Source organism: Rhineura floridana, chromosome 7, assembly GCF_030035675.1.
Source record: "Rhineura floridana isolate rRhiFlo1 chromosome 7, rRhiFlo1.hap2, whole genome shotgun sequence".
Classification (NCBI taxonomy): Eukaryota; Metazoa; Chordata; class Lepidosauria; order Squamata; family Rhineuridae; genus Rhineura; species Rhineura floridana.
In genome coordinates, this window is record NC_084486.1 from 56,146,394 (window position 1) to 56,162,802 (window position 16,409).

A 16,409-nucleotide genomic window follows, 5' to 3' on the forward strand; every position below is an offset into this window, starting at 1 on the left:
GGAACAGCTTTCATGCAGTTTTATATAGATACTTATATAAATTACACTAGAAAACTTGGAAGCATGTTTTCACACAAACACACATAATTTTCAACCAGCAAGTGGCAGTCTCTGTCAATAGACTGAGGGTTGGGAGGACTTCCAAGGTTTTCAACTTGTTTCCCTCCTAGCAGTCATCTCAAGCATGTTCAGTAGCTCTGCTTCCCACCTTACACTAAGTCACTTGACAGCCTTGTTCCCAATCTGCCCTGGTGGAACTTGATGGCATTTGGAGCACTGCCTTACCTCTGCGTATTCTCTGAGCTCCTTCTGAGGCTGGTTTCTGATTCCAAGTGCAGGTTAAACCATCCCAGGATGCTCAGAGCACCTGATGGGAACGATCAAGTGCCAATGGGAGCCTTTGCTGTGAATGGCTGATGAGTTGCACGAGCTCTTTAAGACTAGTGAACACTTTTGTGTGCGGAAGGAAAAGCGAGGATAAAAGAATGACACTGGCATTGTTGAATTCCAACTTTAATTCAATTTGAAGATGCTTACAACTTTACATTTGAGGTGAAAACCTACATTTACATACACCTGTAGCATGGTCTTATAAGCATTAGCAGGAAGTCAGAAACCTGCATTCTATTCCTTCCAGCAAGTCATGAATCATTCCACTGCGATTAACCATACTTTTTATATTCCAATGGTCTTCATTAACGTGTCCATGTGGTACATTAATTTTCTCCTTTCAGGACAGACATCAATTCACCATTTTCTTTTAGCTCCTGGAAACAAAAGAGGAGGAAGAGACGTTCAGAGGCTGATGTCACTAGAAGAACTGTATTTAGCCTGTAATTCAGCTTCCACCAACCAAATGCCTTCTAGATGTGATGGGAACTGTACTCCCAACAACTCCTGCCCACTGGCCATGCTGGCTTAGGCTGATGGGCATTGGAGTCCAACAACATCTGGCAGGCTGCAGTAATTCACAAGCTTGATTTGACAGAACCCCAAGCAAAGCTATTGTTTTGTTTTGCATATAGCTGTTTTACTGCATACCTACCAAGGGGACAAAAAGATAAATGAAAGCTTCTATTCACATTAGGTCATCCGTGGACTTACCAGTCCTACAACTGATAACCGTGTCTCTGGTTTGAGAATCAAGACAGAAAAAAGGAGCCACAGCCTTTATGAAGCCTCCCCCTGGGCTCAGATAGGAGCATGATAAGCTGCCCTGTACCAGTTCAGATTGCTGGCATTGCCTACTCACACTAGCAATAGCACCACAGATCCCAAAAAGAGGCAAGTCTTTCCCATCAGCTGTTGCATGAATATATTTAAAGAAGAAGAGATGTCTTCAGGTATTGAACCTGGGATCTCCTACACGCAAAGCATATGCTCGACAACTCTAGTCTTTTCCCCTCAAATATTTGAGACTAAGACAGCCAGGAGTCACTGCACACCAGCCACCTTTCAACTTTGCTGCAGCTGCCAGAAGCATATGACACCATTTGTTCCAAAATTATTATTTTTGGGGGGGAGCGGGGAAGAGAGACATTGTAGGAGATAACTGGTGATGCCCCAGCTGGGGCAGTGGGCAGTCACCCCTATAGACTCCTTAGAAAGAAGCAAATACAGCAGATGAGGCAGGTAGCAGCTGTCTGATGGGCCACAAGTTAAGTGCATGGCAGAGGGGAATCTGTAACCATTAGACAGAGGCTTTGCTAACTGATCATCCTCTGTCTCTTACTTCTCAGGTCCAACATGCTCTCTAGAATTTGGGCGAACATGGTAACAACTAACAAACCTCTCCTGTTTATCTTTTCAAATATGTAAGCACATCATATTAATCTAAGGTTGCAAAGTATACATCACTGCAAAAGTGTGGCTGCCATCCAAAGTATTGGCCCATATCTCTTCCTCCTGTCTACCCCATAACACTGAGCAAGACAACACAGGCAGTGTGACATCATCATTTTATAAGTCTCCACCAGGAAGAAGGGAGGGGGAAGCAGGAAAGCGCAACCCAGTGATGTTCACATCATATGGAGGAGGAGCTGCCATGGAGCAACTGGTTCTGGCCTTAGCTATGGTTTTAAAAAGGAAAAAGTCATCATTCGTTTGGACCGGGTTACCTGAAAAGATCATATTCTCCTGTATTTATCTACCCAGACCTAAAGATCCTCCAGAGGTCTTACTCCCAAATGCCCCCACCAAGTGAAGGAAAGCAGGTGGCTATCAGGGAGGCACACACACACCAGCTGTCAAATAGCCTCCAAAGGGAGGCTAGCCTGCTGCCTTCTTTATTGTCTTTTTGACTCAAGGTGAAGACCATTTGTTTATTTATAGGAAATTTGTAGACTGCTTATTAAAAAAAAATCCAAGCAGTGTACAGTTATACATAAAACATGACTAAAATACACAAACCAATTAAAAACAAATAAAACCATCATTAAAAATAAAGTTAAAATCAATAAAGCATTTAAAACAGACATTTTTATTCTCGTAGGCTTTATGATCTTAAAATCTGAACTTTTATCCAACTGCCCTTACATTGTGGGTGCTATTCAATGCTAGTCCCACATAGAGTAGGCCCACTGAAGATAATCAACATGACTATCTTAGGTTTATTAATTCCAATAGGTCTACTCTCAGTAGAACTTAATTCCACCCTGTATCTTAGTTACACTGTGAATTTGGTTTTAAGACTTTCTCAGCTAGAAATTTTATGCTTAAACTGTCATTTTTAATATATTATTTTATCATTGGGGGCCATCCAGAAAAACTTGTGTTATTGGGCAGCCAGGATAAATACTGAAACTAAAATAAACATTCATAAATAGAATCTTATTAAGATCAACACAGAAAAAAAGGCCAGAGTAGATTTATAGAAAGAAAATAGGTCATTAACTAGACTTACTAAAGCAATCTTTCTCATTTACCGATATTTTGGGGGGAAGGGAGGAGAGAAGGCTGCCAACACAAAAAACTTTCAAAATAACTAAATTTAAGTACCATGTGATCAACCTCAATTTACCTAATGGCCTCTACAAGGTATATTAACATGCACAAACATTGCTAAATTTTCTCAACTCTTTAAAAAAATATAGAAGTAACCCTTCAATACAATACTTCACTAAATAAATGTGTTTTTAAAAAAGGCTACATGAGCTATATAAGACCAACTTATTTTTAAAACCTAATGAGATTTATTGATTCTGTCTTCCCAGGAGTTACAGTGCCTATGGTATAGGCTATAAAACATTCAAGACAAGAATAGGCTCAAGAGTATTTGGGTGTTAGAAGCCTGTACTTGTTCTTGTTGCACACACACAAAAATATATCAGAAGATGCAGTAACAAATGCAGATCCATTTTTGTTGCTTTGGGCCTTTTCAAGAAAGTATACAATAAAACCTTACCTTTCCTCAAGAATGAGACAGTTTGCTAGGCAAAATGTCATCACCTTACTCGAGAAAACACAATGTCAAAAACTAAAACTAAGAAGCAAATGAAAGCTGTAAATGCACCCATGGGGGCAGAAAGGTTTTTACAGGAAGGTAACTGACTGCTGTCAAGAAAACACATTTCAGCGCTACATTAGCAGGCAACACAGTTGCACACAGGAGATTTAGGGCTCCATTCACCAATATATTAAGCTAATGATGAGAGTCACAGGAAAAAACCAACTAAGTCATTCAGTTTCAAATTAAAAAAAGAATCAGAAAAAAAGGTTGTGCATTTTAAAAAAAAAACCTGAAAGAATCAGCTAGCCAGAGGCTCAGCGGTATGGACAATGAACACTAAGGAAAACCCAAAAATATATATACACCAGACATAATGCAGAGTTGGACTAAACTGGAGGTGGCTGGGTAGTGAGGAATACATAATAACAGTATTATATCACATGTTTTTAGATGCTTTTAACTGTTTTTAAATGCTAAATATGTTTTTATTTTATTTTTAATCATATTGTTTTATCAGTGATATGTTTGCTGCACTGCACGCCTTTGGGAGGAACAACAGTTTATAAGTGTTAATATTACTAATACTAATACTTCTTTAAATCCTGCCCTTTTAATTTTGTCCACATTGCACAGGGCAGATTACAACAATAAAATCACATAGCCATAGCACTATTGTTACTGTGTTAACAGCAGATAAATTCTGTAAACAGTGAGGATCATACCTCAAACATGAGGAAAAAAGTCACGTTAAATGCTTACCAGAATGAAATGTTTTTTGACTAGTGGACAATAGACAACCAAAGAGATACATCTCTAACAACAAAATATAGTTAAGAATCTTTTCTTCTCTTTAAGAATGAGGATTATACACGCTTGGCAACTGATATTTGATTCCTTACCTTAACAATATCCAGGCCTCCAACAAGGTCCCCTTTCACATACAACTGGGGGTAGGTTGGCCAGTTTGAATACTTTTTTAATCCTTGCCGCACCTAAGGAAAATAATCCTCAGTCAACGTTCCACACTGTAGATTTCTAAACTGATGAACAGAAGGGCAAGCAAACAACATACCTCTTCATCCTCCAATATATCAAAAGTCTCATATTCAACACTAAAAAAGAAAAATATATATTAAACAAGCCTTTATTGTGCAGGCTAGGAATATTCACTCAGCTACACGTATTTCTATCACTTATTTATCAACATAAAAGGGATCCCAGCTATTGTCTTTAAAAAGAATAGAAATAAAAGAGCTGGTAATACTGTAGTGTTACAATACTGAACGTATTGTTGAACTATCCCAATAAAGAGAGACAGAATATTTATTACATAAGATAAAAGAGGCCAATCCACAAATGCAAACAGAACATTATGTTGTTCTTGGATGATATCCTGTTGTTTGTGGGGCAAAGCGGGAGCCTAGAGGAGAGTCAAGGGAAGCTCTTGCATTGATGAGAGTGCTGATGGTGCCAATCAGTTATGACTAGGAGAAGGAGCAACAAAGTGCCCAGCTCAGTGAAGGTGTTCTCTACCCCTTCCTCTATCTGCTTATCATGTGGTCAATGTTCACTGTATTGATCATGATGCAAAATATGCAGCCACATGGAAGTAGCTTTCCAGCATGTATGACGTCTCGTTATCAGGGCCAGAAACACTGCAAACATGCACAATCACCACCTCGACGAAACACACTAAGAGAAAGCAATAGGTAGAGAATGGATGGAAACGGAAAAAGGGGAGACAAAATGTTAGAGACACAAAAGCCATGGAGAAGCAGCAACTGGACAGTTTAATGTCTTCATCAATCAAGAAGGGGCTCTCGTCAACAGTGATCATGACGCTATCGAACTCAACATATATGTAATGGACAATTGCCAAGGAATGCCAACACAAGTCACATTTGACTTCAAAACGGGAAACTTCTAAAAAGGAAGAAGTTGTTAAAAAGGAGGTTGGAAATGAAAGGTTTAGTAAAAAAGAATTTGAAAGAGAAAGTCAAGAGAGTCAAATCTTTCAGATGCCTGGCAGTTGTATTCAAAACTGTAATAAAACAGGGTCAGCTAGAATGGGTAGCGCCAATCAGGAATAATACCACCAAGGCCAAGAGGATGCCAGCATGGTTAATGAGCAGAATCAAGGAAGCTATTATCCTTCAAAAAATAGAAGTCTTGTCCAAATGAGAACAAAAAAGGAACACAAATTGTGGCACAAGAAATACAAGCAGATAGTAAGGGATATAAAACAAGAAGTCAAGAAGCATTATCACTAAAAAACATTAACACCACCAACAAAATCCTTAAATACATTAGAAGCAGGAAACCTGCACAGAAGAAGGACGTTCAGATGACAAGGGAATCAAAGATGTGCTAAAGGACGACGGTAGAAGTTGAAGATGTAGGGCAGCTCCCCATGTCTGAACTGGAAATGGGGAACTGAGGCAAATAGTAGGGTCAAGAGGCAAAGTTCTAGACCTTATTGGCAAATTAAAAACTAAAATCACTGGGTCCATAAGGCATCCCCCCCGTTCTTAAATGACTGAAATGTGAAAATGTTGATCTTCTAATAAAAATATGTAACTTGCCCCTAAGATCACCTTTCTTAACTGAGGACTGTAAAGTAACCTATGTAGCCCCAAATTTTAAGAAGGATTGGGGGGTGGAAAAGAGAGAAAGAGAGAGAGATCCAGGAAATTACAGGCCAGTTTGCTGAACATCTTTTCCAGGAAAACTGGTGGAAAGTATTATTGAACATACAATTACAAAGCGTAGAGAATGTGTACTGCTGAAGAAATACCAGTCTGGCTTCCATAAGGGCAAGTCCTGTCAAGCTAACCTTACAGACGTTCTGTGAGAGTGTCACGTAGTATGAGGATAATGGTGGATCCAGTATACTTTTAAAAGCTTTCTATTCAGTCCCTCACCAAAGACCCTTGAGAGACTTCAGCAGTCATAGGATAAGGGGACAGATCCTCTTATAACTGGCAATTCTCACAGCAGAGGAATATAAGGGAGGTCTCCCAAGAATGAGTGATGAGACTGGTGCTTTAACTTTATAGTTAGATGAGCAGCAAGGTGGGCAAGTTAGCTGATGATACCGAATTGTTATAAAAAAGGGAGGGGCTTGCAAGGAGCTCCAAAAAGGACTTCTCCAAACTGGATGGACATTAAAATGGAAAAGGCATTTCAATGTAAGCACAAAAATGATGCATACTGGACAAAAAAAATCCTAACCATATACAGTGCCTTGCAAAAGTAATCAGACCCCTGCCCAATCCTCTCATATTACTGAATTACAAATGGTACATTGTAATTTCATTCTGTATATTTTATTTTGAAACACTGAAACTCAAATCAAGGTGACATTGGTTTTTATGCTGGGAAATGTTTGTAAGAAACATTAAAAACTGAAATGTTGCTTGCATAAGTATTCAACCACACACATTAATATTTGGTAGAGCCACCTTTCGCTGCAATAACAGCTTTAAGTCTTTGGGGGTAGGTATGTACCAGCTTTGCACACAGTGTAGGAGGGATTTTGGCCCATTTTTCTTGGCAGAGTTGCTCCAGGTCGTTCAGGTGGGTTAGACGTTGCTTGTGGACTGCAGTTTTGAAAGAGCACCACAGATTCTCAGTGGGATTGAGGACTTTGACTGGGCCACTGTAGGACATTCACCTTTTTGTTCTTGAGCTACTTCAATGTTGCTTTGGCCTTGTGCTTGGGATCACTGCCCTGCTGAAAAGGGAATTTCCTTCCAAGTTTCAGTTTTTTAGTGGACTGAATCAGGTTCTCTTGCAGTATTTCCCTGTATTTTGCTCCATCCATTCTTCCTTTGATTGTAACAAGATGCGCCACACATAGCACTTTTGCGTTTTGGCCAAAAAGCTCTATCTTGGTCTCATCTGACCACAAAACCTTTTCCCACATCGCAGCTGGGCACTGCCATGCTTTCTGGCAAACTCCAGACATGCTTTCAGATGGTCCTTTTTCAGTAACAGCTTCTTTCTTGCCACCCGCCCGTATAGGCCAGTGTTATGCAAAGCTCTTGATATAGTTGACTGGTGCACCATTACTCCACTCCCAGCCACTGAACTCTGTAGCTCCTTCAGAGTGATTGTTGGTCTCTCTGTGGCTTCTCGCACAAATCTCGTTTGAGCACTGAGTTTTGAGGGACGCCTTTTTCTTGGCAGTGCCTGGGTGGTGTGATGTAGCTTCCACTTCCTGATTATTGATCCAATTGTGCTCATTGGGATATCCAAACACTTGGATATTGTTTGTACTCTTTTCCTAATCTATGCATTTGTATTACATTATCTCTCACTTCTGTAGAATGCTCTTTGGTCTTCATTTTCCTTCAGATCCACAGCCTGACCAATGATCCTTCAGCAGTGGGGTTTTTATCCTGACAACGTGGCAGCAACTTTAACGGTTCACAGGTGGAGGCCAATGGTAAAGTATTTGTGTCCTTGATAGGGCAATTCCTTTCATCTATATAAACTGGGAGCTTCCGCAACGCAGGAGTTGAATACTTATGCAATCAACATGTTTCAGTTTTTTATGTTTCTTACAAACATTTCCCAACATAAAACCAATGTCACCTTACAATAATTTTTAGTTCCAGTGTTTCAAAATAAATATCATACAGAATGAAATTACAATGTACCATTTGTAATTCAGTAATATGAGAGCATTGGTCAGGGGTCTGATTTATTTATTTATTTATTTGGTTTATATCCCACCCTTCCTCCCAGCAGGAGCGATTACTTTTGCAAGTAATGGGGTCTGAACGGGCAGTGACTGTCCAGGAAACAGACCTTGAGGTCATGGTGGATAGTTAGATAAAGACACTGACCCAGTGCACAGCAGCTGCAACAAAGGCAAATGCCATGCTAGGAATCATTGGGAAAGGGATTTGAAATAAAACTGCCAACATCATCATGTCATCTGTGGCATGACTCCACCTGGAATTCTGTGTACAGTTCGGGTCACCACAGTTCAAAAATGATATTGTAGAACTGGAAAAGGTTCAGAAAAGGGCAACCAAAATTATCAAGGGGCTGGAGCAACTCCCCTGTGAGGAAAGGTTACAACATTTGGGGCTTTTTTATTTTCAGGGTAAAAGGGGTGAACAAGATGGGAGACATGACAGAAGTGTATAAACTTATACATGGTGTGGAGATAGCGGAGAGTGAGGTTTTTCTCCCTCTCTCACAATACTAGAAGCTAGAGTCGACCAAAGAAAATCAGTATTTGAGGATTCGGGACAGAGAAATCTGCTACTACAACATGTAGTAACAGCCATCAACTTGGATGGCTTTCAAAGGAGTTAGATAAATTCATGGAGGAAAGAGCTATCAATGGCTAGTAGTCATGATAGCTAATAAGCATCTTCAGCATTGGAAGCAGTTTGCCTCCAAATAGTAGTTGCTAGGAATCACAGCTGCTGCACTCATGTTTGGATTGTGGACATTTAATAGGCATCTGGTTGACCACTGAGAGCAGGATGCTGGACTAGATGGCACTTTGGTCTCATCCAGCAGCATTCTTATATATTTGTGTTCTTATTTGAAGAATAGATGTGTTTAAAGACAGAAAAATATATTTACATACCCAGTATTGTTTAGAATTTCTATAATTTGCTTGCTGAATCCACACTTTGCCATCTGCAATAAAAAAACACCCTCTGAGGAGCATTATTTTCCAGTGCATATATGTGGCATTCTGCAGTCCTCATTAGAGGTTTATACCACATGTACATGCTATCTTTGTATTTTGCACCTTTCCCTACACCACGGGTGGGGACCCTGTGAGCCTCCAGATGCCGTTAGACTATAGCTCTTATCATTCTTCATCACTGGCTGGAGCTGATGGGAGCTGTAGTCTAACAACATCTGGAGGGCCACAGATTCACCATCCCCTGCCCTTCACCATCAGAAACTGAGACAACTGGACACCAGGGCTGAGTTGGAGTCGGAGTTGTGGAGTTGGAGTCGGAAGCAATTTTGGGTGGAGTCGGAGTCAGAGTCGGTAGAAATGTACCGACTCCAACTTCAAAATAAATTTTGATTGACAAATTTTTAAAATATAAATTCAAAATGTCAAAGAAGCTTCCCATGAAGTCAGCTGTAGTTGAGCATTTCACCATAACTGAAGATGGAAAACATTTTGTGTGTCAGTGTATGACACAGGACCCAGATGAAGACAAATGCTGTGATGCCAAGATCAGCGCATATTCAGGCAGCGATAAAAATGCTCCTATGAGAGCTTCTAATTTAAAGACATTTACAGCCCTTTCCAGGGCTGTGGAGTTGGAAGCAATTTTGGGTGGAGTCAGAGTCGGACAGTAGAAAAATAGAGGAGTCGGAGTCGAAGGTTTGGCGTACCGACTCCACAGCCCTGCTGGACACTTTACAAATCAGTCCCTTAGGAAGTCTCCGTGAACACATTTGATTTGCCTTCAACTTGCTGTGTGAGCAAAAAGACTGCCATAGTAATCCACTGCTCATTTTGCATTATCAAAGCTGCAGTTTTTCCAGCCATCACAATTACAGAAGTAGTTGTCAGTTCCCACATGCACAGTCCAGTGCACAGACTGTGGTTATATGGCCATGTGTACATCAGTGTAAGACTACATGGAGAAGTTAGCAATGATCTGCCCTTGTACCATTTACTAATGAGGTCATTTTCAGAGGCCCTCCTCCCAGTTTTTTACCATCTGAGATAAGTTGAAAGGAGACAAGAGAACTAGAATGTCCTGAATTGAGGTACTCTGGTCATGGAGTTCCTGCCCAGACAGCCTGCCTGGTGCCAACACTGCCTGGATAAGAAGTAATTTCTCATGCTTCCAAGCTTTGTAATGTATTATTTTAACATGCTGTAATTTTTTTTTTTAAAGTTTTTTCTGAACTGCCCTAGAAAGCTTTGCTGAAGGACTGAAATTAAATCTTTTCTTGGTTCCCTACTAAAAGCAGCAGCTGCCAGTTTGCTATATAGAGGTGAAAAACTTTTATGATGGCCATATATTACCTCTTCTATGAGAGGCAGTATGGCTCTGCATACCAGTCGCTGGGGAACATGAGCAGGAAGGAGCGCTGTACCACTCATGTCCTGCTTGTGGGCTTCCCACTGGCATTTCTTTGGCCACTCTGATGAGAGTAGAATGCTGGACCAGACGGACTTCCTCCTGATCTAGCAGTGCTCTTCTTATGTCCATGTTTTGCCCATCCTGGTGTTTTAGATGACAGCTCCCATCATTCCTGATCACTGGCCATGCTGCCTAGGGCTGATGGACGGTGTCAACCAAAACATCTGGAGGGCACCAGGCTGGTGACAGCTGGCCTACAGGATTAAACAGTAAAAGCATTTCCAAGAGCCTTACCTTTTTATTTCCTTTCATAAATAGCATCACAGAAGCTTTGTTGATCAGGTCTTTAAGACTAGAGAGGAAAAGTACAGATAAAGCAGAGCACTTTTAAAAAAGAATTTTACACCTGGGTAAAAAAAGGTAATTCAGGAATTTTCACCAATGTACGTAAAGTACTATTGCAAATTATGTCTTACTCCAGCCCAAGTTACATTGCTTTTAAAAACAATGTTTTTTCTTTTTCTAACATTAAATCAAATTACCTAGACCAGTGGTTCCCAAACTTGCCTTCCTACGGACCACTTGGAAATCGCTGAGGGTGTTGGTGGACCACTTAATGCTTTTTCTCTGCTTGTTGCAGCCACTGTAATGCACTGTGCTAGATGCTGCATGACTTTTAATTGCATTTTTATTGCTTCTTTTATTTCTTATAGATTGTATTTTATTGTATGATAATGTAAATTCCATGGAATATAACAAAGAACCCCAAAACAAAACAATAAATTACAGTTTAACAAACAAAAGCTTGAATAAAATACAATAAAAAATCAGTATGAACATTTAATGCACTGTGCCCACTGTTCACAGCTGCTGCTCCTGCTGTTCGTCATAGACATACCATAGACCACTTGAGTGAAGTTCATGGACCACAGTTTGGGAACCCTGATCTAGACACATACTGAGGAAAACTGAAACTGTTTCCAAATTACTGACCAAATCCAGAGACACTCAAAAACTAAACTTCTGTATATTTAAGTTGGGGTAGAGGAACCACCTTCACCCCAAAGCCTGCATTCCCACGTAGGCAACATTCTGGAGTGCATGTGCCAGTGGGGCATGGGGTCAGAGGCAAACATGGATGGAGCAACGGAAGAGACTTTTACCTTTGCACAGTCACACAAAAATCAGATTCCTATGTACACACACACACTCCATCCAGGCAATCAACGGATATCTTCACAGTTTAAGGGCACATTCCAACCTGGCAAAAGCAGTCAAGGAGAGCTTAGAGCAAAGCTGGCGAGGGGTGTGGCCTTGGCAGATGGGGCATGACTAGGGAGGTAGCATAATCAGATGGAGGCTTGGAGGGCTACATTTTGCCCCCAGGCGTAGGGTTTGCCACCCATGGTTTAGTAAGAGTTAAGTGCTAAGCTAACGTTTAGCAGTAAGAGAAGATATTTTATTGTTCCACCAACACTTAAGAGAAAACAGAAAACAATAACATCCTTCTAGCTTTCAGTTATGAATATGATACAATTCTCTACCCACACGTAAATAATAACATTTCTTTCAACAGTGGGTCACAATCCAACACAGAGATTGTGTAAGCACAATGATTTCCAGTGGAAATAAGTGTGAACCACAAAGTTCTCACATTAATGTTAATGTTAACAATGTATTATGAAATATTTAATTTTTTCTTGCAACTCAACTACTCTGGCTCCAATCCTATGCCCACTTACCTGGGCTAAGTCCCACTAAACAAGGCAGGATTTCTTTCTGACTAAATATGCCAGTGTGGTATAGTGGTTAGAGTGTTGGACTACGACCTGGGAGACCAGGGTTCGAATCCCCACACAGACATGAAGCTCCCTGGGTGACCTTGGGCCAGTCACTGTCTCTCAGCCTCAGAGGAAGGCAATGGTAAACCACCTCTGACTACCGCTTACCATGAAAACCATATTCATAGGGTCACCATAAGTCGAAATCGACTTGAAGGCAGTACATTTACATTTTTAAATATGCCTAGGATTGCATTGTTAGGTCACATTTCCAGTATTCCCTGGGAAGAGGGATTGATTGTTAAACCACTTGGAGAATTGTAGCTCTGTGAGGAGAATAAGAGTCTCCTAAAAACTCTCAGCACCCTTCACAAACTACACTTCCCAGAATTCTTTGGGGGAAGCCATGACTGTAAAATGGAATAATAGCAGAATAAATGTATGGTGTGAATGAATGTGGCCTTAGCCTACAATGTTGAAACTTTTTCATGGCTTCAATACTTTTCCCAGTTTCTTGATTTAAGCCAATATCTAGAACACTATTATTCAGGTATATCTGACAAAATAGACTATTTCTCTTTATATACTAGATGTTATGCATCCTGCAGAAAATCAGTTTGGATAAGCAAAGCAATTTTAGCTCTTTGATGGCATCTTAATAATGAGGCATGGCAAATGTTAACAAAAAAGGTTTCACGGACATTTGCATTCCACAATTTCCTAAACTATGTGAACCACACATGTCCAACAAAGGCAGTGCATTAACGCATTGCAACCACAATCCAGCCAGCCCCAAGCTCTTCTTATCCAGCATAATGCCAACACAAGCATAATGCCAAACGCAAAGCCAAGCTATGGAAGCCCAAGAACCTCAGAGCTAAAATATTCAGGAAACATTTGTATGACTTTTCTGAGGCAGCTCCCAGATTTACAAAGTATATACAAGATGGTTAGAAATGAGAAAAATCAAGGACTTCAGCAAATCTGAGCCTGTGAAGACCCCCAATCAAGACTTTTTCCAGAGCTAAGGAAATGCCACAAAGTTGAAGCCGCAAAAAGCTATGGGTTCCCTTTAGGCATACAGCTTAAGGCAAATTATTTCATTTCTTCTCTACTAACCTGTTGCCCATCATGCAAGAGATTAAACCAGATGACCTTCAAACTCTACAAGACAGCTGCAATGCTCTGTACATGAGCCTGCCTTTGAAGACTGCTCAAAACACAGTATGAACACAACTGATAGGCTGTGTCTGCATGTAACCTTCCCTGTAACCACTCTCCAGATGCCCCCCCCCATTATCACACAAATGGGAAAAGTGCCCTTTTGGTTGTGGCACCCTATCTTTGGAATGCTCTATCCAGTGAGGTTAACCTGGGACTAAATGCAATGACTGACTGGTGGCAGGCAAAGAGCTATTTACATACTCAGGTTTTAAAAATCTTTTCTATGATGCTGCCTACTGAACTTCAAACAGCTTTTATTTACAGCCATTTTCGTATTTCTGATTTTTTTAAAAAAATTGTTCTATTGTAAGCCACCTTTGAAGTTCATAGACCTAAAAGGTGGAATAACTAGTTTTTAAAAAGTCAGTAAGATAAAAGTGCTTGGACATCTGAGATGTACGGGAGCATAGCAAGAAGCGAACATAGCAAGAATTTTAATTTGGGGGGGGGGAACAATAAAATTAATTATTGGAAGATGCAGTTTTCCCCTCGCAATAATAAAACAATAGAAGATAAAATGCATCATACCTGTCCTCTGATTTGTGTGCCTTGGGGCAGATTGTATCCAGTTCTCCAGAAGCCTCAAGTTCCTGAAAAGACAATTGTTTTGAATTCTTAAGTAAAATACCACTTTAAAATGTTCGTTTATCAAGAGGTAAATTTTTAAAAAACATAGGTTTCATTTTCTGACCTTGACAATATCCAGTCCACCTATAAGTTCCCCTGCTACATATAACTGTGGATAAGTAGGCCAGTTGGAGTAGGTTTTCAGGCCTTGACGTACTTCTTCATCAGAAAATATATCGAAGCTGCTAAACACAATGTTATGTTTGTTAAGAATCTCCACTATTTGTCTGCTGAAGCCTGGAGGTAAAGGGAAAAGAGAAAGAAAAGCACACAGTTGTAACGAGGCTGTGCTTCACTTTAAACAAAATGGTGGTCCGCAGTCTTCATAGCAGCTTATAATAATGTGTGTTGCAAACAATTCCCCTCCCAACAAAAAGATACAGCTTACATTAATGTGCGTTGCAAACAATTCTCCAAAAAGAATTATTACAGAAAACAATGTGTGTCCAAATTGCATACCCTAGCAATAGATAGAGCTTAGGTTGCAGAATTTGCCCAATGATGGGCTTAATGGGAGTTAGACAACATCCAGGCTTCATAAACCATGGTTTATTAATCTTCCTCAAGGGACAAATTCGAGGACAGGTATGATGGCTTATGAAACTGGGGCTAAGCACTCATCCTTCCCCTCCCATTCTGTTCTCCCCTCCCATTCTGCGCCATTATTAGCACTTCATTCCTGGCTTACATTAAATCCAGAGTTCGCCACTACATCCAACTAACAAATTATGGCTTAAAATGCCAGGATTTGGTAAGAAGCAGTGTGCAAGGGGAGGAGGAACACTTGGTCCAACACTTGCTCCCAATATCATAAACCACAGTTTGCGAAGCTGGGAATGATAGTCTAAACTGAGCCAATAACTCTTCAGAAATGTGACTTCATTTATCAAGAGGTCAATTTATCAAGAGGTCAAGACAGCACAAACCTGTATTTATCACCAGATACAAGTAATTTAGGGCACTTATACACCTAAAGATTCCCAAAGAGTGTTCTACCAGACCATTATCTTGATTGTTCATATTCCATACTTTGAACAACCACAAATGCCATACTGGTCACAGGATTCATCCTCTCAAAACTTTCTCCTTTTATGGTTCTCAAGGTGTTTGATAGTGTGTGCGCAATGCCCGATAGAATCTGAAGCCACAGAGGGGCTGCAGTGATGCAGGTTTGCCAGAATAAATGATTCAAAACTTTCTTCAAAAATGTCCAATGCCCTATATTTCAGAATGTTTTTCAATAGGCAAAAGTGAGCTGAAATTTGATTAGGAAAATAAAATAGTTGATGCTATAGCTGATATGTAATCATATGCTCATTTACCTCATAGTAAATCCTACTGAACTCAGTAGGGCTTACTTCTGAGTAGACATGTAGTCCTGAGTACCTCTAGAAGCCTTCTGCAACATGGGGTCCACCAGATGTTTTGAGCTACAACTCCCACCAGCCCCGGACAACATGACCAGTGGCCAATGGTAAGGGACAGTGGGAGTTATAGCTGAAAAAACTGAAGGGCACTGGGTTGCGGAAAGTTTCTCTGTAGACTGCAGTTAGTACAGTTATTGAGATATTCAAACAAATCTAAAGCTCCACTTGGAAATTATTTTTATTGGCATATTTGAAGAAGTGTTAGGATATGTTATTGTTCAAAAATTGTCTTAAAAAGGAAGGCACTGAAGACTGTTAAAGTACTATTTTTAAAAAAGTAGACAATTGGGCTTAGATAGATCCACATATACAGCATCATGCCGTGAGCACACTCCTTCATGTATAAAACTGCACATGCACAGCAGCTGATAGCACTGCCAAGCTTCAATGGGAATTCTGAAGAGAAGTGGATTTGGATTCCACCCACTGTACCTCTTTCAAACATTAAGCATGCTCAACTTTGACTTCATTTATCATCTATAACTTAAGGAATGCACAGAACCCAATTCAGCAAGTTCACACAAAACAGAACCCATATGCACATACAGATTAATGTGTGGTTCAATTTATGAACAAAAACTGTTTTACCATAATGGGACATTGTGATATTTGAACTGTTGAAGCACCGCTTGTCCCAAATCTCTAAGTCTGCACAATTTTTTCCCTGTAGGACCAGCCCAGCTTGTATAAGATTCCAAGGTTAACCTAACCCCCTAATTAGAAAACTGCATAAATATCAATGTAATAAACCTGCATAAATATCCATTTTGAACCCAAACCCCATGTCATCTTTGATTTATTTCTCTGTTTAAAATCTCTC

General features: G+C 40.2%; 1 protein-coding gene across 1 annotated transcript in view; it reads right to left on the reverse strand.

Annotated features, from left to right (window-relative positions):
- Positions 1–497: 497 nt before the first annotated feature.
- Positions 498–16,409, reverse strand: part of GLRX3 (glutaredoxin 3) — a 31,634-nt gene continuing 15,722 nt past the window's right edge. The window contains exons 5-11 of the mRNA XM_061635642.1: positions 14,227–14,399; positions 14,064–14,125; positions 10,825–10,882; positions 9,057–9,109; positions 4,521–4,560; positions 4,348–4,440; positions 498–767 (exon numbers count right to left, since the gene is read on the reverse strand). Of these exons, the coding sequence (XP_061491626.1) occupies positions 717–767; positions 4,348–4,440; positions 4,521–4,560; positions 9,057–9,109; positions 10,825–10,882; positions 14,064–14,125; positions 14,227–14,399 (530 nt within the window). The 3' untranslated portion in view covers positions 498–716. The remainder of the gene's footprint in view (positions 768–4,347; positions 4,441–4,520; positions 4,561–9,056; positions 9,110–10,824; positions 10,883–14,063; positions 14,126–14,226; positions 14,400–16,409) is intronic.